Source organism: Solanum verrucosum, unplaced genomic scaffold (assembly GCF_900185275.1).
Source record: "Solanum verrucosum unplaced genomic scaffold, falcon-dt-bn FXZP01000056.1, whole genome shotgun sequence".
Lineage (NCBI taxonomy): Eukaryota > Viridiplantae > Streptophyta > Magnoliopsida > Solanales > Solanaceae > Solanum > Solanum verrucosum.
In genome coordinates this window covers 922,085-948,013 of record NW_026020072.1, presented here as the reverse complement: position 1 = coordinate 948,013, position 25,929 = coordinate 922,085, and the positions used below count along the sequence as shown (strand labels likewise).

General features: G+C 36.9%; 3 protein-coding genes across 4 annotated transcripts in view; 1 reads left to right on the top strand and 2 right to left on the bottom strand.

Annotated features, from left to right (window-relative positions):
* LOC125823898 (uncharacterized) overlaps positions 1–25,929 on the top strand; it is an 897,951-nt gene that overhangs the window by 47,249 nt on the left and 824,773 nt on the right. The gene's annotated exons all lie outside the window — the stretch shown is intronic.
* LOC125823901 (membrin-11-like) lies at positions 4,276–7,403 on the bottom strand. Its single transcript, XM_049503269.1, has 4 exons — positions 7,160–7,403; positions 5,813–5,933; positions 5,603–5,729; positions 4,276–4,346 (listed from the first exon to the last, which is right to left on the bottom strand). The coding sequence occupies exons 1-4, from the start codon at positions 7,213–7,215 to the stop codon at positions 4,276–4,278; spliced, it is 375 nt and encodes a 124-aa protein (XP_049359226.1). The 5' UTR covers positions 7,216–7,403.
* On the bottom strand, positions 21,619–25,498 carry LOC125823889 (uncharacterized). The gene is made up of 2 exons (XM_049503251.1): positions 25,134–25,498; positions 21,619–24,303 (listed from the first exon to the last, which is right to left on the bottom strand). The coding sequence occupies exon 2, from the start codon at positions 24,225–24,227 to the stop codon at positions 21,876–21,878; it is 2,352 nt and encodes a 783-aa protein (XP_049359208.1). The 5' UTR covers positions 24,228–24,303; positions 25,134–25,498; the 3' UTR covers positions 21,619–21,875.

The window sequence follows — 25,929 nt, the reverse complement described above, 5'->3', positions numbered from 1 at the left end:
TGGTCCGTATACATCTTGAAGGCTCATGTAGGGTATCTGTTCAATTGACTTCATACTTGGACTTTAGCTTCTTCTAGGCCAACTTCATAAATAAGTTCACGGGTCGTGAATCAGTGCACGGCTCATTTAGCCTTCAGTCCTCAGCAACTCTACTCCAATTTCAAGCTTTTTTTCTTCCAACATCTTTTAACAATTCTTTTCCTGCACATTAACAAAAGAAACATCATATCTACAAAAACATGCTTGGTTCCTTGTAATAATTCTTTGTTTCGGGCGTCGAATGTGCTATAAGTTTGCTGCACAATATCTGTAGGTTGGCTAGTACAAACTTGCACCAGTCCAAAAATGCAACTTTTCTTTTTCAATTCAACTTTTAAATTTCTGAAGTGTTACATAGTTCAATCGGAAACATCAAAATTTCATGAAAATCTGATACATGTGAAAATATCATAATTATGATCGTGAAAATACTTGCATGTTATGGGTTCATGAAATATCATTGAAAATATTAAATTATAATCAATTCATGCATAATAAGATATACCATGAAGAAGAATTTAAAATTCAACAAGAATCCATAAGGAATCATAAAACTGTAGATTTTGGGAGATTCATAAATTGAGAAATTTGGGTTTCCTTGAGACTCAATGGGTGAAGAAGAATCCATTAATGGAATTCTCGCATACCTTGATTGAAACTCTAGCTTGAATTGGGAGAGGAGACCTGAAGCTTTGGAACTCTTGATCTTGCCTTGGGAGAGAAACTTAGGAGGGAAGAAATTGGTTTCTAGAGAATGAGAGTGAATGGGGAGGTTAGAGTATTTAACAATCAGTTATACCCACTTAGAATAGGCCAAAACACCATAGTATAGGAATTAAAATAGTGGGAAAAAACTAAAAAATCCATAACTTAAAACTGACGGATTGTCTCTACGGGCACCATCCACGAACTGTAAAACCTTCTACTGTCCGTGAAGTGGTCCGTAAAAACCAAAAGGAAGAAATTCAGAATTCTAAAGTTTCCACTATACAGACATTCCTACAGTCCACAAAACATTCCACGGCCAGTCCTAGCCTTCCGTAAACGGTGGGGTTCTTTTGATATTTTTGAAGTTTAGGGACTTCAGTCCACAATCTGTATACACTTCCATGATCCATACAAATCATTCGTCCTGTCAACCATTTTTTCAACTTTCGGAAGATGGTCTACGAAAGGGTCGACGGTTCTTGAACCTTTATACGGACCGCGAAACAGTAAACCCTGGTCCTGAAATTTCCAACTTTAGAGTTCAACACCACTGATACCTTCATGGTATGTGGTCCCTTTCACACTCCGTGAATGAGTCCCTACAAGACCATTTTTCTACAACATTCAACATTTCTGCACTTTTCCAACTTTATCTTTGTTAGGCACTTTCGAGATGCTATACTAATCTTATGTATCTCTAGTATCATGACGGAATAGATTTGAGATTCTAGAAGATCCAGGGTCGGGATCATATAGTACATATGGATTTCTTGAGTCCCCTATGGATTTTTCCATTCGTGTTCCGTATTGAACAAGAGGAGGGGTGTTTTCATGAGTCCTACCTTGCGTTACAGGGCTCGAAGATAGGTATATATATAATTGGTTATGTGTCACTTGAAACTGATGGCATCATTGATTTTCATTGCATTGTGCATTCATATGCATTGTCTATCACTAGTATAATTGGTTGTTGTTTGCACCTTCATATCTTATGATGGAGCAATTGGGTTATGTTTGTTGTTGTGTACCTTTTGAATTTTTGAGGGTTCAGTTAGGTTATTGTTGACTATGCTAATGTAGTTTGTGACAGGATGTGGTTGGTCTATATGACTGGCTTAGATTCATCTTTTGATTTCTTGTATATTTATCCTTTCAAACTTGAGCCGATTGGGTTGGTCTATTGGCTATCATTATGTTTCGTGGTGAAAATTGTTAGTATAACCTTGTTAAGCTAAGTTTCCGTAGTAGAATCTTATTGTGGTTAAGTTAGTGGGATAGTGCCTTCCGATATCTTCCTCCACCTTAGATATTTGTATCTTATATAGTGCATTATGTTGTCTCTGCTTACTTTAACTGTGTTATCATTTCTTTAGATACTTGTAATATATATTTCTTCTCTACTTGCTATTTATAGTTGCTTTATCCTTGGAGCTCAGTCGGCCTATGCCTTCTGAGTATTCAATTTATAAAAGTCCAAAATTTTTCCTCCAAAAAAAACATTAACCAAATTTGGAAGAGATCTTTTCCAACTGAGTAAACATTTTCTACAAAAATATAATAATTCTAACTATGATAGAAAATCAAGGCAAACCCCAATATTTTCCACCTTACCACATGAAGCTGTCCTTGACATATTTTGCAGACTGCTCATAAGATCTATCATCCAGTTGATCAGGTCAGTATGCAAATCAGGGTATGAAATATTGCCTGATCCAGAGCTTGTTCATTTGCAACTATCTCAGGCAGTGAAGAATAATCCATACTTTATTTTTCACTTTGATTACCCAATCAAGAATCAACTTTACTATGTGGAACTATCTGATCATGAACACAAAGGACTTGTAAGAAAACTTAACTTTCCTTTGTCAACATAAATGTTAGAGTTCAATTTAGTAGGCTCATGTATTGGCTTATTATGGTTATATTAAAGTTCAATCTAGTAGGCTCTTGTAATGGTTTATTATGGTTATATGGTTCCGTACTCACACTATACAAAAAAATAATCTTTAACGGCAATAAGTTAATTGCCGCTAAATATGTTTTTTTAGTGGCAATTAGCACTCTTTGTAAATGTCGTTAAAGCCTATAGCGACATTAGATCCAATGACAATTAACTAATGCCGGTAAAGGCTTTAAAACTCTTTGTTAATGTGCATATTCATTGCTGCTAAAAATTGTTTTTGCAGTAGTGTCAATGATAGACTCGTTCTGCACAACCCTTTTACTGGAGACTATAAAGATATCCTCAAATTCATTGAGTTTGAAGAGCAACAGGTTGTATTTCGATTTCATCCTTTTACCAAGGAGTACAAGGTGATCAAGATTGTGTACTATACAAATACCTATAACATACCTTAGAAGCTTCGTAATGTTAGAAGTGTGGATGCTAAGTAGAAGTGATGTTCAAATATTTAGTCTTAGTAGCAGTAAATGTAGGGGTATTGGGTAGTGCCCTACTTTCTTGACCCCAATTCACTAGGAGTTTTGGTGGATGAAAAGCTACATTGATTGAGTAAAAAGACATAGATGATGAGGGATTTGGGCAGGTTCCTAGGCCTAATTTCAGATTTAGTTAACTAGCATATCTGACTATGATCTTGCAGTTCTAGGAGGGTGTCTTTCTGCGTTTTTAGCAAATCGTTGTGTTAGTGGATGGTTGGGGATTTGGATAATGAAAGAGTACAGTGTGAAAGAACCTTGGATGATGATGTTTTCTGTGAAGCCTTACTCAGCAACGCGTTTTAATGACGGTAAAAAATTTCTGTCAGGCAAATCACCCAGATTTCTATGCATGCTAAAGAGTGGAGAGATCTTGTTGGACTACGATGGTTCGATCAATGCCTAATTATGTTCAACCTGTAGTCCATGTTGGTACCCTCAACTGGGTAAATTTTCTATAAGCTTCAATACTGCCATTGACAGTAAAGCATTGTAGCTTTTTTATACTAAAACAAAGTTGGAATCTTCTACTTCTTATTCTACAGGCACAGAAGGTGAATTAATTATGCTAATACTCTTTAGTTCCATTTTCCAGAATATCATAAAACAGGTTTATCATTCAACAGATAAACAGGAAAACGAAAGAAAAAAGAGAAACACCGATAAACAGGCCACCATAGATGGAATGGAAAGGCATTGCGGTGGTCTTTTCATCAGAGAATTAGATATACAAACAAAAAGTTGAGTCATATTACCGGTTTGGTTCCCCACTCTCTCCGGAAAAAATAAAATAAATAGTACTATTATATTTTCTATCAAGGTCTCATTTACAATTTACAGGCTCCATTCAACCCCAATTGCAATACAATGCTTATCAAGATTTGTGTATGAGTTCTAACTTCTAAATGGGATTTGAGTAGACTTTTCTTCAATCCTTTCAAAACTCAACTCTTTAACTAAGAGTTCATCCTGATGGTTCAGTCGATTATCAAGCACTATCATCTTGTCCACCTCCAAACGAAAATCAGCACTATAATTGTTAAGATCATTCCAGCATATTTGATCCATCTATCAACACGATTTCTCTTCTCAATAAGTCTCATTACAGAATTTGATAGCCCCACAGTGTTGAGTACATCTAATGCTTTCCGTTGAGCTCGCTGCAACAAATCATCAATTAAGATACCAAGAGTTCAACAATAGTGGGAAAGACTTAATGTAAAGTTTTGACTTATTTGTGGACACTAGCACTGATCATGGCAAAGACTTCTCTTAATAAGAGTAAATAGGAGAGCATCTATATTAAATGTATTATAAGTAGAAGGGCAGTCTAATGCATGAAGCATTTCATGTTCAAACGGGGTCTAGGGAAGGGCCGCACCGCAAGTGGCTTATCGTAGGCAGCCTACCCTAACAAAGCACTGACTCCACAATTTGAATCCTTGATTTATAGGTCACACGGAGACAGCTTTACCATTATCCAAGGTTCCTCTTCATATGTATTAGTATAAGTAGATCTTTTTCTTCATATTAACAAAGGGGTTACCACCCAAGAACTTGCATATTTAATCTGAAAAGTCAGCAATGCCAACTAGGATAAGCAAGTTTATGTGATCAGCCACCAATTTCAGACCGTAGATTTGGGACAAGATCAAAAATAGTCTCTGAACCAGAGCCAGCCAACACGAGCTCAAATAATATGACCTTCTAACAGTCCTTATTTCACATTATTGCATAGTTGTCCCTTCTTTTTAATAGAAAAGAGGCAGTAGTAAAGAGTAAAACTTAATTATCATGCTTCATAACTAGTTTAGAAGACACAAATCTTTCATTGCCCATCTATTTGCCCAAAAAAGAAGGAAACAAACCACCATCAGCCAATGAGTACAACTTCTCAGCCTTCTGTCCTTGAACCAACCATAAGCAGTTAGAATTAAAAAACTGCCTGTTTGGATTGGCTCGTTCTTAGGTGTTTTTAAGAAAAAATAGTTTTTAAGCAGTTTTGAAGTGTTTGGGACTTTGGGTAAAGTTAAAAAGTGCTTATAAGCACTTGTTTTTAAGTCAAAATAACAAAAACAAGCCAAAAGCCATAAGTTAGAAATTCTAACTTATGGCTTTTGGTTTATAAGTCATAAGCCAAAAGCCAATCCAAACAGGCCTCTAGAACAATAAGCTGACACACAGACAACACTGTTACCAAAAATGTAGGCAATTTCCTAGTTAAAGTAGGAGAGTTTCCCATCAGTTCAAACTCTGAAATATAATGCCATTGCAATAACAAAAATTATTGCATATCTACCCAGTGCAATATGTAACCGAGTGAATCAGGAGCCTGTTTACCTTTTTATATCTAATGTATATAAAATTTAAATAAGGTGATCTACTGTAGGTACCTTTAGACGATCCCTTTGCTCACTATATTTTGAAAGAATAGCTGTCCCTGTTGCCAAGGTTTCTTCAAGCATTCTGGATGAGCTACGAGCAGATTGCATTGCTTGAGCTTCGTCATCAAAAATCCTCAAAACATGAGATGAATCACCGCTCTAGGACATTACAAAAATAAATTAGATGGAATACGTAAGAGTACAGAATTATTCATCATATCAGCACAGAAAAGGTTGCATACAGCTCTCCCAAGTAATTCTGTTCTCTCCTGGACTTCTTGCATGCGTCTCTGATGCCGTAGATTATATTTATCCAGACTATCTTTCAAAGAGTCAGCCTCTTCAGCCACTTGTTCCACTTTCCTGTACAAGTAAGACACAGACTTTCAGTTATGGAATAATAACTTCTAATTAGAGTGACTACGACTAAGCACACACTGCGGAAAAGTATGTCTCTCTCTTTGACTACAGAAAGAGTAAGCGAAAATACATTGGCTTATGAAAATTGTTCTTTCTCCAGTACATCTCGTTCCACCATTCATGGTTAATCTCTATGAGAAAAAAAATTGCTTAGAAGTACAGGACTGACAATTTTGCACTTAGAAACCCTCATGAATTACATGAATTCATCATCAGTCAACCATTTTATTAATCAAAGGGTTGAGAAACTAATTCAGCCTCATCAAATTTGATGAGCCCTAGCCTAAATTTTTTAGAATCATCACTATGGTTCTATTAAATTTCAAAAAACTAAATACAAATTCAAACCAAATTTCTCCCATGAAACACGCATTTGCAGTATAATCTAGGATGTTAACCATTATAATTGTACGAAATACAATTTTTTTCAATTAAAAATGATGAATGATGAATGATGAATGATTGGATAATCCCAAATCTGGACATATACCAAACTAATCAGGTTTATCTTTCAAGAATCTGATTATTGATGGATCCTATGAAATCATACAATATCATATTACCTCAAAACTGAGACCTGTACAAATTTGAGCATGTCAAGGATCCAATGAAATTCATTTTGTCTAATATTATACAAACTAACTCGAAAGGAGCATTTTCACGTGAAAGATCTAAAATCAATATTTAAAATGACATGCAACAACCACAACAAATTCAATATAGTCCCACAAAGTGAGATCTGGCGAGCATACAGTGTACGTAGACTTTACCCCTACTTTAGAGATGAAAATGACATTCATTGTGTCAAGTTTGATTTTAAGAATTCACAGTTTCATCTCAAATTACTGAATGACAAAGACTCTTCAATTCTAACTATGTAATATAAAGAACTATATCATTGGCTCATAGTCAGAAAGAATGAAATCTTAAATAACATTTTCACCATAATCAATCAATCAACTATGAATCCTCAACTTCCACTCTATTCAATTCCATTTCTTTCCACTACCAAATTGTTTCTTATCTATGCCTAATCAAACCACACACGAACAGCTAATTTAAATTTCAACTATAGGAATCCTTATTAGAAAACATAAACCAAAAGTGAACAAAGAGGCAGTTGAATTCAAAATTCAAACATCACAATTCCGGGAGAACAAAAAGGCAACCTTTTCCAGAGATCACGTTGAGATTTAGCAGGTATGGAATGCCAGAGACGTTCCATTTCGGAGCAAAGTAACTGGATCTGGCTGATATCTTTTCTCAAATCCTCAACTGCTTTCTCCGAAGGATCGTTCACGGCGGCGCCCAATGACAACACGGAGGAAGAAGAGGTGTATTCGAAACGCTCGAGCCTCTCTAAGCCATCTCTGGTTTTGAGTAACAGCCGCCGGGAACTCTGATAGAGCTCCGATAACGTTACGCCACCGCCGGCGACCTCAACGGACATCGTCATTGTTGTTTGGAACCTTTTGACTCCCCAAAGTTTATCAACAATTGCAGAAATTCTACCCTGTAGTTTTGGATATAACAGACAGGTACTTGTTTCAAGTTTGCCTAATAACCCCGAAAAGGATGAGAAGGGTTCATGAAATTTGGGGCTAATATATTTACTTTTTTTTTTGTGAGAATTCAAATATTCTTATTTCTAATTCTATTGGAAAATAATTTAGTCATATTCTGAAAATTATACATAAATTGCACTCCTCTTAATTAATTTTCAATATGAATTTGACACCGAGATTTTGTGGAATGGTGTTGTTCCCCAATTCATAGAACATAAGCTTTTATGGGATAATTATTATTTTTTTACTAACGGCTATTTTAGAAAAAATATAAAATGTAAATCTAGTTAGAGATCTTCTATCCCCTGTCTCTAATAGATACAAACAACTATCAAGGATTTAACATGCCAAAATGAAATACTAAAATCAATCATCTTGCTTAGGTAAAAGATACAATCATTTTTCATATCAATAGAGAGATACTCAATCGCTATAATCAAAAAAGTTTTGCAGAAATATAAAAGGCTCTCAAGAAAACTTATAAATACTGATAAATTTGCATACTAATGCATCAAAACACATCAGATACTTTATCAGTAGAAGTGACCATTGATGGGGCGACTTCTAACATACACACAAGTATATATGGTCATCTAAGTAATACAGGCTGGTGAAGTTCAGATGCCTTTTAAAAATGCCCATAGGTCAGATTAGAGAAATGAGCTCAAGAAAGGTGGAGAGGGAAGATTCTCCATGGAAAACAACTTTGTCCCTCCTTTAAGACTTTGCGTCAGGAATTCGATTCGCAGGCAAAAACAAAGTTGAATGAGTGCTAAGGTAACAACTTGGCGTCGAGATAGACAATGATATACTTTATGAATAGAATTAATTATTGACACGTATATACATTGTAGAATTGATGTAAATAACATGATTTGGCATGTGGACATGGTGTTCGGATGTATATATTGAAAAGGATAGATGAGAGTTGTCACGTCCCAAGCCTACACCCTGGCGGGCCTTGCACTCGATAACCACTGTTGGCCCCAAGCGAACCCTTGGTCTGGCTTACTGACTCAGTGAAAGACTTGACTCAATCATGTAAACTGAAAGCTCAAAACAATTGAGAATGTATTAAAATAACATTTACCAGCCAAAGTTGCAACTCAAGTCTCAACATAATAGAATGAAATGAAAAGACTAAAGAACTAACATATGACTGTCTATGAAGCATCTAACAACTGAGATGGACGTCGAGATAAGACCCACGACATCCTAATGAATTAAACATACTGAAAGCAATAAAAGGGGGATCCGCCAGAAGCAAGGAGTCTCACCAACAAACTCTAAAGCTCAATCTAGAATCAACGATGCATTGGATGCTGATCCTGGTTACCTGTATCTGCATCATTAAAAGATACAGGCCAAATGACATCAGTACATTAAATGTACGAGCATGCGAGGGGAAATTTAAAACAAGACATAAGCTTGAAAGGAACTGAAAGAACAAACCTGGTCTCAACTGAACTGAACTGAACTCATTTCAATATAAAGCAATAATATGAATGCAGTATAGAGAAAAGCTTTAAAAACATGGATAACAACTCTGTGTATTTAGAAATACAATAGTAACTTTGTATGTATGCAAAGATACAATATAAACTTTGGAATGTATATAAAAATACAATCTACATATGTGTATATAAGAATACAAAATACTTATGTGGGAGTTTCTCTAACCGACAACCATCACTTAAGAGCTATTGTGATGATACATCGTTTTACCTCACGCGGTCAGGGCCATCCTATACCTTACCGAGGGTATAGAACCTGACTACTAAGTTGATCCACTAGTCTATGCTAAAAAGAACTAAGGAATCATCTAAAAAGTATAACCCTTTTCTACCCATAGTGGCTACATGGTTTATGGGGGCCGGGAGTTGTCTCAACTCTCCCCCATATCGATACCCAATACTACTCCCAAAATATAATACTAGCTCTTATGTTTAAATCCATAACTTCTTTCTATGATTTGAGGTAATTGTTCAAAACTTAGCTCAAAGGCTCTTTTTGGAAATCAAAGTTTCCTCTTTTGCTTAATTGTGAAAGCATTTACTCTTTATTGAAAACTAGCTCAAAGGCTCTTTTGGAAATCAAAGTTTCCTTCCTTGTTTAAATATGAAAACATTTTACTCTTTAGGAATACATAGTCCCGATATACTCTTTTGAAGAAATGAACTTCAATCTTTACTCTTTACTCAACTCAAAACTCAAGTCTTAAAACAAAGTTAAAACGTTTGTAAAAGACTTTTGGAAAACTCTATGAACTTCTCTTGACTGGAAACTTAACTTTCCTTGAATTAAATTATGGATTCAAGGCTCATGATCTCATGTTATTGATGATTTCATGTTGTTTAGACATATCATAGAGTGTAGAAATCAACTAGGAAACATAGGTATGTTTCAAGGAAACTAGTACGGAAAGAAGTGGGAAAAAGTAAAAGACATGGCGTCCCTAGAGCTTCAGAACTGAAGTTGGGGCGCCCTAGTGCGGCGCCCTAGGGCCCCAACTACAGAGCATCTTCTGGGGCGCTCTTATTGGCGCGACGCCCCAAATGGCGTGACGCCCCAAGTGGCGCGGTGCCCCAGCTTCCTCCCTAGGTGTTTGACGATTTTTCTTGCTCGTTTTTCAACTCTAAACTCAATTGGGACTTTCCCCAAATACTTAGATTCGACTACATAATTAAAATATGCAAGAGTCTACTCAAAACGACACCTAATTTCATGAATTTAAATCAAGAACTCCTCAACAACTCCAACAACCAAGAACCCAATAGAAACTTCAAACAAATCCATCAAGAACTCAATTTCTAAACCTTCAAGAATCTAAATTCGCTGAAATAAACCATGATTGGCGCGTGGGTGAACTAACTCAACGCTATGTGATCTCACATACCTCGTAGGGATCACCCATTGACGAAATCCACAAGCAAAACCTTAAGAACGATGAACTTTGGCTCTTTCTCCTCTTTTCTCCTCTTGCGTTCTTTTTCTAAAAACCCTAGCATGAAATCTTTGAGTGCGTAAACTGACCAATTTTCAGTTTAGAACCCTAAGTAATTACCAAAAACGAAATAACTTAATTAGGTAGTGAAAAGTTCATAATACCTTTCTAAAATCCGGTTTTGACTTTCCTTAGCTACAAAGCCCAACTTCAAATGGACATATCTCACTCATACGAAAACTCAAAATCATGCGAACTCGGTGACGTTGGAAAGATAATTCAAAGACATTTCCTAAGGTATCTGGTATCACACCTAAATCGTCCTAAGCTTGGAGTTATAGTTGTTTGAACTTGACCCAAAACTCATACTTAACTTAATTTTGTCAAATTTCTAGATTTTTCATTCTTTCCAAAAATGATTCTTTCTAATTCTAGCTCTTTCTAGGTGCGGGGTGTTACAATATCCCCCCGGGAACATTCGTCCTCGAATGAGATCAATCATAGTAGGCTAAGGGGTAACATCTAACATTTAGTTCAAACACCCAACAAGCAAAAAATGCAATTTCAACATACCAACTTAAAGATTAATGCCAAGAAAAGGATTAGTACCTTAATTTGGAACTTCTTCGAATTCAAAGAGATGTGGATTTCTCTTATTCATATCTTCCTTGGCTTCTCAAGTAGCTTCCTCAACAAACTGATTCCTCAAAAGAACTTTGATTGATGTTACCTCTTTTGTTCTCAACTTGCGGAACTTGGCAATCTAGAATCTGAACAAGAATCTCCTCATATGATAAGCTATCCTTGATACCAATATCTTCAGTAGGTATGATAAGTGAAGGATCACCCATGCACTTCTTCAACATGGAGATGTGAAATACTGGATGAACCGCTGTTAACTTTTGTGGTAGCTCCAACTCATAAGCTACATTGTCAATCCTCTTCGATATTTTGTAAGGACCAATATACCGGGGACTAAGTTTCCCCTTCTTACCAAATCTCATAACACCTTTCAAGAATACCTAATCATCTACTTCAAACTCTAACTCCCTTTACCTAACATCAATGTAGGATTTCTGACGACTCTGCACTGTTTTCAACCTCTCTTGAATAACTTTCACTTTCTTCATAGCTTAATGCACTAAGTCTAATCCTATCAACCCAGCTTCATCAACTTCAAACCATCCAATATGAGATCTGCATCCTCCCATAAAGAGCTTCATACAGAGCCATGTGGATGCTAGAGTGGTAACTATTGTTGTAAGCAAACTCAATGAGAGGTAGGTGATCATCCCAATTGCCCTTGAAATCAATCACACAGGCCCTAACATATCTTATAAAGTTTGAATAGTGCACTCTGTTTGACCATCTGACTGAGGATGAAAAGCAGTACTTAAGTTCACCTTGAACCCAAGCCTTTCTGAAAAGATTTTCAGAACTGTGCAGTAAATTGCGCACCTCTATCTGAAATAATGAAGACCAAAACTCTATGAAGTCTTACTACCTCTTGAATTTATAACTTGGCATAGTCCTCTGCTGAATAGGTAGTCTTTACCACCAAAAAATGGGCTGATTTTGTCATTCTATCAACAATCACCCAAATAGAATAATGTTGTCTGTGAGACCGTGGCAACCCAGTAATGAAATCCATATTGATCATCTCTCACTTCCATTTCGGAAGTTCTATAACTTAAACTTGTTGACAATTCAAACATTTAGCAACGAACTTAGCAATACCTTTCTTCATATTATTCCACCAATACACTTCTCTCAAGTCACGATACATCTTTGTGGAACCCGGATGTATTGAATATCTGGAGCTATGAGCTTCCTCCATGATCCTCTCTTGGAGTTCATCCGCCCTTGGTACACACAATCTACCTTGATACCTCAATACACCATCTCCCTCTTGTTCAAAAGCCAATACTTTTTGCTTATGAACATTTGCCTTCAATTCAAGAAAAATAGGGTCTTGGTCTTGCTTTTCTTTCACTTTTGACACTAATTATGATTCAGCCCCATTCATCACCACTACTCTTCCTTCTGTGGAATCCATTAGGCGAACTCCCAATCATGCAAGTCTATGCACCTCTTTTACTAGTTCTTTCTTCACTTCCTTAACATGGGCAGTACTACCCATATCATAATTGTTGAGTAACTCTAACCACCTTTGATCTCTAAGATTAAGTTTTTTCTGGCTAAACACATACTTAAGACTCTTGTGATCAGTGAATACATCTACATGAATACCATAAAGATAGTGACGCCATATTTTCAAAGAAAATATTACGGCAGCCAACTCTAGATCATGGGTTGGATAGTTCTTCTCATGAACTTTCTACTGTTTGGAGGCATAAGCAATAACTTTGTCATTTTGCATTAACACACAACCCAAACCAACTCTGGACGCATCACAATATACAACAAAGCCTTGTGTACCTTCTGGTAAGGTCAATATTGGGGCAGTAGTCAACCTCTTTTTCAATTCCTGAAATCTTTTCTCGCAAGCTACAAACCATTGAAACTTCACTATTTTCTGAGTTAACTTGGTCAAAGGGGACGAAATATATGAGAACCCATCTACTAACCTTCTATAATAGCCAGCCAACCCTAAGAAACTCCTAATATTAGTTGGAGATGTGGGTATAGGCCAATTCTGCACTACCTTTATTTTCCGAGTGTCAACTCTAATTCCATCACCGAAAACAATGTGGCCTAAGAATGCCACAGACTCAAGCCAAAACTCACATTTATAGAACTTGGCATACAACTCTCTATCCTTTAGAGTTTGGAGAACTATTCTAAGATGGCTAGCATGATCTTCTTCATTCCTTGAATAGATTAGTTTGTCATCAATGAACACGATAACAAACATATCTAAATAAGGTTTGAACATTCTATTCATAAGGTCCATGAACGCTACAGGCGCATTAGTTAAACCGAACAACATGACCAAAAACTCATAATGACCATAACGGGTCATGAAAGCTGTCTTTGGAATGTCACATTCCTTTACTCTTAACTGATAGTAGCCAGATATGAGGTCTATCTTAGAGAAACAAGTAACAACTGAAGTTGATCGAAGAGATCATCTATCCTCGGAAGAGGATACTTATTCTTGATGGTAACCTTGTTCAACTGACGGTAATCTATACATATCCTAAGGGAACCATCTTTCTTCCGCACAAACAAGACCGAAGCGCCCCAAGGTGAGACACTTGGTCGAATAAAACCTTTCTCTAGGAGATCTTTTAACTATTCATTTAACTCTGTTGGGGCCATCCTATATGGCAGAATAGATATAGGACGTGTATCAGGGAGAATATTTATCCCGAAGTCTATTTCTCTCTCAGGAAGGACTCCGGGAAGATCATCTGGAAAGACTTCTGGAAACTCTTTTACTATTGAATCTGACTGAATATGAGGTATCTCAACACTAGAGTCATTAACTCGGACTAAGTGATAGATACACCCCTTGGTAACTAACTTTCTTTCCATAAGGTATGAAATAAAACGATCCTTAGGCACTGCTAAACTACTTTTCCACTCTAAGACTAGCTCAATTGGAAACTGGAACTTGACAACTCGAGTTCTACAATCAACTGAGGCATAACAGGCATGAAGCCAGTCCATACCAAGAATAACATCAAAATCTACCATGTCTAACTCAACTAAATCAACCATGGTGCTCTTGTGATTGACAGAAATGGTACAATCACGATAGACTCTTTCTGATATAATATACTTACCAATAGGTGTAGAAACACTGAAAGACTCACTAAGTTTTTTAGGAACAATATCAAATTCATCGTAATAGACGAAGTTTCAAAGGCTAAACTCGTCCTTAGGTCTAGCAAAGCATAAACATCAAAGTTAAAGACTTGGATCATACCAGTGAAAACATCTGGAGAATCCTCTTGCTCTTGGCGACTAGCTAGTGATAGCATAAAGACGGTTTCCTCCTCCGCTTGCCCCTGAAGTAGCTCCTCTAGATGCAGATCTGTCTGAGGAACTGAAAAAGACTGGGCTCTATTGCCCCTATTACCATTACCTTGCTTGTTTTTTGGACACTCTCGCATAAAATGGCCGTTCTGGCCACACTTGAAACAATCAGTGGAGCCATCACGGCACATCCCTGAGTGGTTTCTACCACACTTAGCACATGTCGGAGGCCTACTACCCCTTGTGCCATACCACCCTGAGAATAGGCAGGTTTAGCTCTGAAATTCTGACTATTGTACTCACCTTTGTTCTTTGGTGCAGGTGCACTAGGAGATGATGGAGCAGGTCCCTTTTGTTTCTGTTGGAAGGAAGACCGGTTCACATTACTCTTTTGCTATCCGGACTCATTCCCTAATGTCTTAGCCCTCTTATTCTTACGCTCTGATCTATCCCTCAGCTTGTCCTCCTCAACTTATTGCACATGGATCATTAGCCTTGCTATGTTCATATCCCGTATCAGCATAGCTACCTTGCCTTTCTTGCTTGACAGGTGAGACAACCAAGCAACGAATAAACTCATCCTACCCCTCATGTCAACAATCATCTCCGGAGCATAGCGGAAAAGTTGTGTGAACTTCAGACTGTACTCATGAACGCTCAAAGAATCCTGCTTAAAAGTTAGGAACTATCGTACCTTTGTTTCTCTCAGTTCTCGGGGGAAGAAATGCCCCAAGAAGGCCTCCGTAAAACAAGCTCAACTCACAAGTGGTGCATCCTCAGCTCGGTTCTTCTTTCATTAATCAAACCAGATTCTAGCGACACCCTTCATTTGGTATGCAACTAGTTCCACCCTCTCAGTATCAACAACATACATAGTCTAAAATACCTTTTGCAGTTCCTCAACAAATTTTTTTGTATCCTCAGTAGTGCTTGAACCAGTGAAGCTTGGAGGATTCATCCACAAGAACTCGCAGATCCTCGAAGTATCAGTCTCTTCCTGTCGAGCCCCTCTTTGTTGCCCAAGTTGGTTGGTCACAGCTTGGCTTAGCATTTAGATTGCTTCCCGAAATTCAGCATTGGTGACCTTTCCTTGGGGTTGCACTGCTGATACATTAGGTAGCCCTTGTTCTTGTAGTTCAACATCCCTTCTAGCCGGACGACCCCTGACAGCTCTTCGTGGAAGCATGATCTGAAAGACACCCGCAAGCACGAGTTGGAGAGAAACTTTGTAGAGATAAACTCTATCGCACGAAATGAGTATGAAAGAAGTGAGAACATTCATATGTGTTGCAGCCTCTTAATTATAGATGTGGCATGTTTCACACCGATAACTAAGACTCTACAGACACGACTTTATAGACTCCCTAGGACTCTTGAACTTTGTGCTCTGATACCAAGTTTGTCACACCTCGAGCCTACACCATGGGCGGGACTGACACTCGAGAACCACTATTGGCCCCAAGCGAACCCTTGGCCTAACTTACTGACTCAGCGGAAGACATAACTCAATCATAATTGTACTTTTCAAAAGTAAACTGAAAGCTCAAAACAACTAAGAATGTATTAAAATAACATTTACTGGCCAAAGTGGAAACTAAAGTCTCAACATAATAGAATGAAAATGAAAAGACCAAAAAACTAACATATGACTGTCTATGAAGCCTCTAACAACTGAGATAGACGTCGGGACAAGACCCACGACATCCTAATGAACTAAACATACTGAAAGCAATAAAGAGGGGATCCTCCGAAACATAAGGCTCACCAACAAACTCTGAAGCTCAATCTAGAATTAACAATGCGCTGGATGTTGATCCTAGTTACCTGTATCTACATCATTAAAAGATGCAAGCCAAATGACATCAGTACATTGAATATACGAATATGTGAGAGGAAATCTAAAACAAGACATAAGTTTGAAAGGAACTAAAAGAACAAACCTCAATTCAACTCAAATGAACTCATTTCAATATAAAGCAATAATATGAATGTAGTATAGAGAAAAGCTTTTAAAACATGGATAATAACTCTGTGTATTTAGAAATACAATAGTAATGCTATATGTATGCAAAGATACAATATAAACTTTGGAATATATATAAAAATACAATTTACATCTGTGTATATAAGAATACAAAATACTTTTGTGGGAGTTTCTCTAACCTACAACATCACTTAAGAGCTATTGTTATGATACAACGTTTTACCTCACGCTGTCAGGGACGTCATGTACCTTGTCGAGGGTATAGAACCTGAATACTAAGTGGATCCACTAGTCTATGCTAAAAATCACTAAGGAATCATCTAAAAAGTATGACCCTTTTCTACTCATGGTAGCTACATGGTTTATGGGGGCTGGGAGTTATTTGAACTCTTCCCCTTATCGGTGCTCAATACTACTCCCAAAATATAATACTAGCCCTTATGATTAAAAACATAACTTATTTCTGTGGTTTGAGATAATTTCTCAAAACTTAGCTCAAAGGCTCTTCTTGGAAATCAAAGTTTCCTCTCTTGCTTAATTATGAAAGCATTTACTCTTTACTGGAAAACTAGCTCAAAGGCTCTTTTAGAAATCAAAGTTTCCTTTCTTGTTTAAATGTGAAAACATTTTAATCTTTGGGAATATATAGTCCCAATATACTATATTGAAGAAATGGACTTCAATCTTTACTCTTTACTCAACTCAAAACTCTAGTCTTAAAACAAAGTTAAAACGTTTTGTAAAAGACTTTTGGAAAACTCTATGAACTTCTCTTGACTTGAATCTTAACTTTCCTTGAATTGAATTATGGATTCAAGGCTCATGATATCATGTTATTGATGAATTCATGTTGTTTAGACTTACCTTAGAGTGTAGAAATCAGCTAGGAAACATAGGTACGTTTCAAAGAAACTAGTACGGAAAGAAGTGGGAAAAAGTAGAAGACTTGGTGTCCCTGACACACTGAGTGGCGCGGGGCGCCAGACCTAAAACTTCAGAACTGAAGTTGGGGCTCACTGGCTGGTGCGGTGCCCCAGGGCCGCAACTACAGAACATCTTCTGGGGCGCTCTGAGTGGCACGACGCCCTAAGTGGCGCAGCGTCCTAGCTCCTTCCCCAGGTGTTTAACATTTTTTCTTGCTCGTGTTTCAACTATAAACCCTCTAAACTCAATTGGGTCTTTCCCCAAATACTTAGATTCGACTACATAATCAAAATATACAAGAGTCTACTCAAAATGACACCTAATTTCATGAATTTAAATCAAGAACTCCTCAACAACTCCAACAATCAAGAACCCAATAGAAACTTCAAACAAATCCATCAAGAACTCAATTTCTAAACCTTCAAGAATCTAAATTCGCTGAAATAAATCATGATTGGCGCATGAGTGAACTAACCTAACGCTATGTGATCTCACATACCTCGTAGGGATCACCCTTTGACGAAATCCACAAGCAAAACCTCAAGAACGATGAACTTTGGCTCTTTCTCCTCTTTTCTCCTCTTGCGTTCTTTTTCTAAAAACCCTAGCATGAAATCTTTGAGTGCGTAAACTGACCAATTTCAGTTTAGACCCCTAAGTAATTACCAAAAACGAAATAATTTAATTGGGTAGTGAAAAATTCATAATACCCTTCTAAAATCCGGTTTTGACTTTCCTTAGCTAGGTAGCCCAAATTCAAATGGTCATATCTCACCCATACGAACTTAAATTCGCACAAACTCAGTGGCGTTGGAAAGATAATTAAAATATTTTTCCTACGGTATCTGGTAGCACACCTAACTCATCTTGAGCTAGGAGTTATGGTCATTTGAATTTGACCCAAAACTCATACTTAACTTAATTTTGTCAAATTTCTAGATTTTTCATTCTTTCCAAAAATGATTCTTTCTAATTCTAGCTCTTTCTAGTTGCGGGGTGTTACAAGAGTTGACTCTAAGTCCAAAAGGAGACAGTTGATTCTGTAATGTAAACATTTTGATGAAGTGAAAACTTTGACTTTTAGAAAGAAAAAAAAATACTACCTACTAGTTAATTAAATATTTTCTCCCAAATGTGATTTTTGATTATGATCTACTCAATCAAAGTATAAGTAACACAATTAAAGCTAACGAGGACAAACATGTAGAGCTTTGGAGTAACAACTTCTCTTTTTTGAAGAGTTTTTACTAAAGAATGTATCATTCGCTAAACACGCACAATATTCATTAGTGGGCGTTTGTTTGAAATACCTGTCAATATTATCCGAAAATTGTCATGTATCATTAATATGATTTGATTACTCTGTACTTATATGCATTAGTTATTATTATATAATATTTATAGTTCGTAAATTTTATAATATTGAGCTTGTGTTGGTAAAAATCAACACTACTTACTATATATTGTCAAGATTTATTGATGATAAAAATGCATCAGAATTATTTTATTTATATCAAGTTTGATTTCAAAGAGTTGTGTATTTTTATGTGGAAATATATGTTATATTATGTTATTCTACAAGAAAACCAATTTTTTAACCATGCAAAGAAATAGTAATTCAATAAGCAATTAGACACAACAGAAAATGATGGGATGTGGTTCATGTAATCCTTATTTGTATACTAGAGGTGAAGTGCACGGGCCCAACATATCAAACACTTAAAAAGTTTCTTTCAACAATAATAGAAAAAAGTAAATATGTCACCCTATATAATTGAAACAAAAATGGATACCGAATATTCATAATCCAGAATTTTTCTATACATAGGTATAGTATAAGTTCGTTCCTTGCAATGTGTGCAGGAAAATGTGACTCTGCTCTTTCAACAACCAATCTAGAGCATTAGTTTATGCATTTTATTCCAGCTTGTGCTTCTTCTAATTGCAGAACTCTCAACTCAATTGCTCAAAACTCATTGTTGTTAAATTGCTTTCCCTTGAAAGTTGGCATTGGATACTCATACTCTCCTTCAATTAGTATCCGGACAACTTTAGGCGTCCACTAAGAGTCAATGGACCAAGTCCCTTGACACAGTAAAAACAACATAATGTAAGCACATGCAGTAGTCAACATCCACTATACGTCAATGGACCAGGTCCCTTGACTCATCAAGAACAATAGCTGAAATAAGTGCAGAAAGTAAATAGCTGAAGGTAAAATCTGAACAAGGATTTTACGTGGAAACCTCCTTGCTCAAGGGAGTAAAACCACTTCAACTGTTTCACTAATCTTCTTTAAGCAAAAGTGAACCACAGTTACAGCCAACGTGAGAAGAAGTTATTAATCTCACAACCAAGTAATAACTCTATTACTTGAAGAGTCTAAGCAGTTACCACACTGCCCACTAAGCTATCACCACTAGACAACTTAGACTTCAACTAAGCAACACACAGATTGCCCACTAAACCACCACCCTCTGGACGATTTAGACTTTGACTAAGCAACAACAATGTTGCCCACTAAACCAGCTAACTCTTAGATGATTTAGAATTCAACTAAGCAGATACAACACTGCCCACTAAGCTATCTAACCCCAAATAACTTAGAATTTGACTAAGCAAGAACCATGTTGCCCACTAAATCAGTCAACCTTAACTGACTTGAACTTTTAGAAACCAAAACAAAAGATCTGAATCCTTTATAGATTAGGAACAAATTTACAATATAAGCACGGAAGTATAACTCCTAAGACACGCTCTGACGCTTGCAACTCGATCAGGTCCTTGTTGTGCTTGCCGGAGAATACTTCACCAAGATGGTCTTTGCTTGTATACTTGAGAATTTTCAAGATGCAAAAACCTATAAAATGATAGACACAAAACTCAAACTCAACAAAGATTCTTCAGCACTTTATCAGATCCTTTTGTTTAGTATAAGTATTGTTCTTCCTTGAAGATGGCTTTTTCCTTTTAAGCTTGTGAGTTTTTGTTTGCCAAAATCTTATGTTTGTGTTTGGAGAAGAGACTATATCAAAGTGGACACAAACCCTTGGGACAAGGCCATTGGCTGATAGCCTGCTGTCATGAAAGGCTGTGCACCAACCACATCAGAGTTGGTAGCCTTTTGACAGTTGTCTTTTCGTACTTTTCTCGTACGCAGACTTTCCGAGACCAGGTCCTTTGTTGCGTTCTTTGCTGCTTGAGTTCTTGAAAAAGACTTCTAGCTTTCTCTCTTCTTGAATGAATGACTTTAACATTGTATTTGTCATGTTGAACCATAAAGAGTTATTACTCGTTGGACAAAGACCCTGGTCCATTCTGATTGGTTTGGTACGCTGGCGCCTCATCAACCACTGACTGACGAAACAGCTTTACAGTTGTACCCCATTATGCATATGATGGAGAGAACTCTGCCAGGGACCAGGTCCCTACATTTGTGAGGATCATCCAAACACCTATCCCCCATAACCCTCATCCCCACAATCTCACACTCCTACCTCCCATCTCACCTCTAATAATATTTGTCTAAATTATGTATAAACACTTGTAGGATAATATTGTTCATTTATCTACCTTCCACAAGAAAATAAGTAAAAAAAAATCACTTATTTTTTTAGAAAACATTTTACTTTGTACCGAACACACCCTTATATAGGTAATTTTTCCTATTTTATAACATTTTGTTGTTTTTACATGCTTCACGGTTCTATCCAAATAAATGAACATTAGTTAACGTTCCTTCACATTTTTTCTTCTTTCCTTACAGGTCATAAGTACTCTTGCCATTAGGAGAATTTTGATGCTAATGGAATGCATCATTGATTACTACTACGAAGTTCAATGAACATCTTAGCCGTACAATTGCAGCATGCATAGTTAATTTTTTGTGTGTGTTTATCACTCTATAATACAGTTTCAGCAAGCAATAAGAAAGCCGAAAATGAAAACGTCGTTTTTCAAGTTTTCTTTCCAACTTCATCAACCGGAAGACTACACCCTTGAATGCTCACTGAACCATACCAAAACGAGACACTTTGGCTCGATTTAGTTTCCAGATTTAAGTACTTTGGTTTGGATAAGAAAATTCTAAACCATACATTTGCTGTTAAACGAGGTTACCAATAACATACATATCAGGAATACAAAATGTGACCCTTTACAGGGACCTATCCGAATGATGCTGCATGTCTGAAGATAGCACACGTAAAGCAAATACATGAAGAAATTGTCCACTATAGTAACAAACAAAAAGAACTTGTGTAAACGATATGAATCGGAAAACTTCTGTAAAGGATATGAATCAGAGTTATCAGTACAAGTCGCTCATTAGCCTATACCAACTTAAAAACAATTGAGTACAAGTTTTACAGATCACTTCGGATCCTGCCAGCTATCTAATATTTTGAGAATCATCCTTCGTTGTGTGTATAATTCTATACAATCTGAATCTCAATACTGTTAGAATGATTATGAAAAAAAGGACCTCGAAACCAAATTTCCTTTTTTTTGGGGCCTTTTTCATTAACCTATTCATTCATCACAGATTGCGGATGCTCACCTGGTGTTGTAGCACTGTGATTGTCCAATTTGCTGGGTTCCTCGCAAGTATGAATTTGACTTGCAGATTGAGGAAGCTCGGTGGAGGGTCTGAACAGGGCTTGCTGTTCATTCGAGTTTTCTTGAATCTGCAAGACAGGTGTAGCCTCATCAAACATATCAGGAACAGCAGAGTACTCTAGTTGTCTAAGATCTTGTTCAGCCAATATTCTGGTTTCAGCCTGAGATGTCTCATCTAGATCAACTCTCGAAGACCTTTGAGTTTGAATAGGTCTTTCCTCCTGTACGTCACTTGCCCCTTGAAGCAAATCATCTGGTGTAGCAGCAGGGTCGAGCTCCCAGCACCCCTCCGGCAAGTTCATGATTTCTCTTTTCAGTAAACAAGATGGCACCTGATGTGAAAATCGCAACATCTCTCTTTTTGGAATCTTCCGAATGGCATCCTGGTTCGTGTTTCGTCGGTATACTGTCTTGAATCCATCTAATTTGACCAAAGGCGCAATGCAAACACCAAAATCTTCAGAATAATCACCAAGGACCTCCACCATTTCATACTGGTGCCTCACTTCATCTGGGGTTTTCCTGTTCCAATCTGGTGACCAATTTCGATAAATGGCCCAAATGTCTCCACTTTTGGGGTAAATCTGAACGCACCCTCCTCTTCCAGCCTTCTCCCCATTTAGAAGATGAGAAAATATGTTGACTTGCTCAATAACTTCAGAGTTGAAGGCCCTAAATTTTCCGCATGACTTGGTAAAACCGGAATCCAACCAATTGACAATCCCAAATTCACTATCTGTTTTTGAACTTAAGTAGCTGATATGAATCTTGAAGGGCTGCACTGAGATAACTTGGCGGATCAGACAATACAAGCGAGGCATACCATCTTCCTCATCATATAAAGCCCATATCTGCTTCGGCATGAAGCAATCCTCTGATCTATCCTTGTCAAAATCATGGAAGTCAGAGTCTGGGACAGTCAAAGTCATGGACACAGTTTTCCTCGTATCGGATTGATGAGCAGCAAGACCAAGACCTTCTCTTTTAGGTCTTTCACTCGATTCACCAAATTGAGCATGCGCCTTTCTCTTTTTCTCAGACTCTACAGCAGCCAACCTGATCTCTTCCAGTTTCTTGCGGATATCTGTTCTTGCCTTGTCAATTAACAACGGTCTTGGATCAAATGCAGGAGCCATAGGCCATCTTCGGATTGGAACTTCAGGAGTAGGAAGCTTAGCATTTCTTTTCAAACTCTCACTCCCATTTCCATCTGCCATTATGACTTCTGCAGCAGCGTTTGAAGCCACATCACCATTACTATAACCATTTGTACTCTCCATATCAATTTTTCTCTTCTTAGGAGGCCTACCAGGCCTGCGGGGCAGTTGATCACTACCCACAGATCCATCAGCAACCGTTTTTGTTAGTTCTTGCTTCCCATTAGCTTTTCTTCCAGAGACTTTCGTATTTGTCTGCTGGGTAAAACTGAAGCCGGTGGATGACCCATTTGGATCTAAAACTCCGGCAGAAGTTCCAGGGAAGGAGCTCCACTGAAAGGATAAATTGGAAGCATGCTCCGAACCATGTTTAGAATGATGTCCTGGGACCCTACTATTTGCAGAATAAGCAGGCGATGTTGGAACATACGTAACCCCACAACCATGGCTTTTGTATCCGTTCTCAGGCACATAAGGCCAAGGGCTAAATGCATAGGAACCATTTACAGGGGCCAATCCAGTTTCAACAGCTATGAAAACCCCACGACAGTTCTTACAAGACAGTCTTTTGTTCACATATTTCCTATGATATTCATACTGAACCTGACAAGAGGTACAAACAGTCCAAAATGTATCGAGCCTGCCATGAGAAGCTGGAGTGTTGGAGTAATTAGCATAGTTGCCAACACCAGAAGTATGCAGAGTAAATAAATCTCTCCTCTGATCATAAGCGCTTCTTTTAGCACGATCAGACAATACAGTCCATGCTTCAGAAATAAACCTAAACGCACCATCAGCTCCGACATTTTTGTTCTTATCAGGATGGAGTAACACAGCCATCCTCTTGTATTGTTTCTTCAGCTTAGCCCTGTTTGCTGATGGATCCATACCCAGTATCGTGTAGAAATCAAGTTCTCCATTAACCTTCATCTCTGCAGCACTGTGAACACCAAAGGTAGCTACCATTTGTGATATGCCCTCTAACTGAGGACACAGCATCTGAGCTCTTAAAGCATAATTTTTTGCACTCACAAAATCTCTCTCCACAAATTTCCTTTCGGCATTTGCTTTAGCTTGTAGTGCTTCTTCTACATTTTTCTCCATCTCAAAAACCACAACTTTATCCACCTAGAAATCTTCAGGAATCTCACAGAGTTACAGTTGGAACATTCTTATGCGCCTGCAATTAAACAAGAATTGCCTAAATTAACAATTCAGCTTTTCTAACAATCAAAGATTAAGCGAAATTCAAATCAGACTGACTTCAAAAATCAAGTAGGAATAGAATTCACAAAATCAACAAATCATATCTATCCACCTTTCCAAAAGACAATATCAAATTAGATTTAGATCTAACCTATGTTGCTCGGACTCTTTGAAAATGTCGATAGGTGCATATTGGACTCTTCAAAAGTAATACATTTTTTGGAAAATCCAACACAAGTGAGGTAACATTGTTGGAGAGTCTGAGCAACATAGGATCTAACTATCCGACATACTTACTTCATAACAACAAAATAACTACTGTAATGATGTGTCTAACGGACGACATAACAACAACAACAAGCAACAAAACCAGCAGCAGCCACAACAACAACAAGGTATCCCCATATAAATACGAACCAGCTTCATTGCAATACTCAAATTACCTACTCTCCAACACTCCATGTCTTCTACATTTTCTCTAGACACAAGAAATTCAATACAACAAAAACATAAACGAAAATGAGTTAAAGTTATTAACTTTGCAAAAATCAAGGACACTAACTCTTGGAATATGCTCAAATTCAAGTCAACAACTTTCAGCTCTTTCTCAAATTTAACAAAAAAAAAAGAAAAAAACCCCTTCAGCAAGAAAGATCCAAATCACCAAGATATCCGGCATAATTTTCCATACATCAATAAGATCTAAACTAAAGATTTAAAAAAAATCATACTTTTAGCTAAAATAGTTTATACAAGATCTAAAAAGAGTCAAGTACCAAAAGTCAAGATTCAAGCTGAACTTACAAATACTAGAATCAAACTGAGAAACAGAGCAGACTCAGATCAGAAAAACAGTTGTTGATCCCTAAATTTGCTTCAGATCTTGAATCTTGACCAAGTCATACATTCTGCTAAGCAAGCACATGTGAAGTAAAAAAAAATTAAATTGAACAAAAAAGGGAAGTTGAAAATGAAAAAAAATGGGATTTTTCAGAGGGTAGTTGTTGGAAGTTGACGGCGGAGCTACGGCGGAAGAAGCCGTCGGAAAAGTATAGGTTACTTACTATTGCAACTAAACTTTCAAAGATACTGTATGGTGTAGTTAAAAATGAAAAAAATAAATACAAATATAGATAATGGAATGATTTCAGAGGAAAGTAAAGCTAAAGTTAATATTATGAGTAGAATATTAATTTCTCACTCCCTCCTAAATATTTTAACACTTTTTGCTTTCCAATGTACAAATTAGGTGAATTTTTAATATATTAATGATGGAGTTTTAAATTTTAATACTTAAAAAAGTAAATTTACTCTAATCTGATTTAAGCATTATTTAAATTGATCATCAATAAATGAAATATGTCAAAAAATGGAATATTGTTTATGGATGTTAATTAAACATTTTTTAATTTAATTTTCAATTTTTTTAATAAAGACAATATTCTTAAAATAAAAACATGAAAATCTTAGTATTTTTGGAGATAGCATTATTTGTTTGGTTTAGATAGTGGAAACCTTATTTGAAAGGTTCAAATTTGTCTGCCACTTTGGCATTAATTATTGCCTTATTGGTATTTTAGAAGAATATTAAAATTTAAAT

Coding starts and splice junctions, on each gene's coding strand:
- LOC125823901 (XM_049503269.1), bottom strand. CDS start 7,215: ATGGAACGTCTCTGGCATTCCATACCTGCTAAATCTCAACGTGATCTC. Junction 5,730..5,812: donor CAGAATTACTTGGGAGAGCT/GTATGCAACCTT, acceptor GTAATGTCCTAG/AGCGGTGATTCATCTCATGT. Junction 4,347..5,602: donor AGCTATTCTTTCAAAATATA/GTGAGCAAAGGG, acceptor GATTTGTTGCAG/CGAGCTCAACGGAAAGCATT.
- LOC125823889 (XM_049503251.1), bottom strand. CDS start 24,227: ATGGAGAAAAATGTAGAAGAAGCACTACAAGCTAAAGCAAATGCCGAA.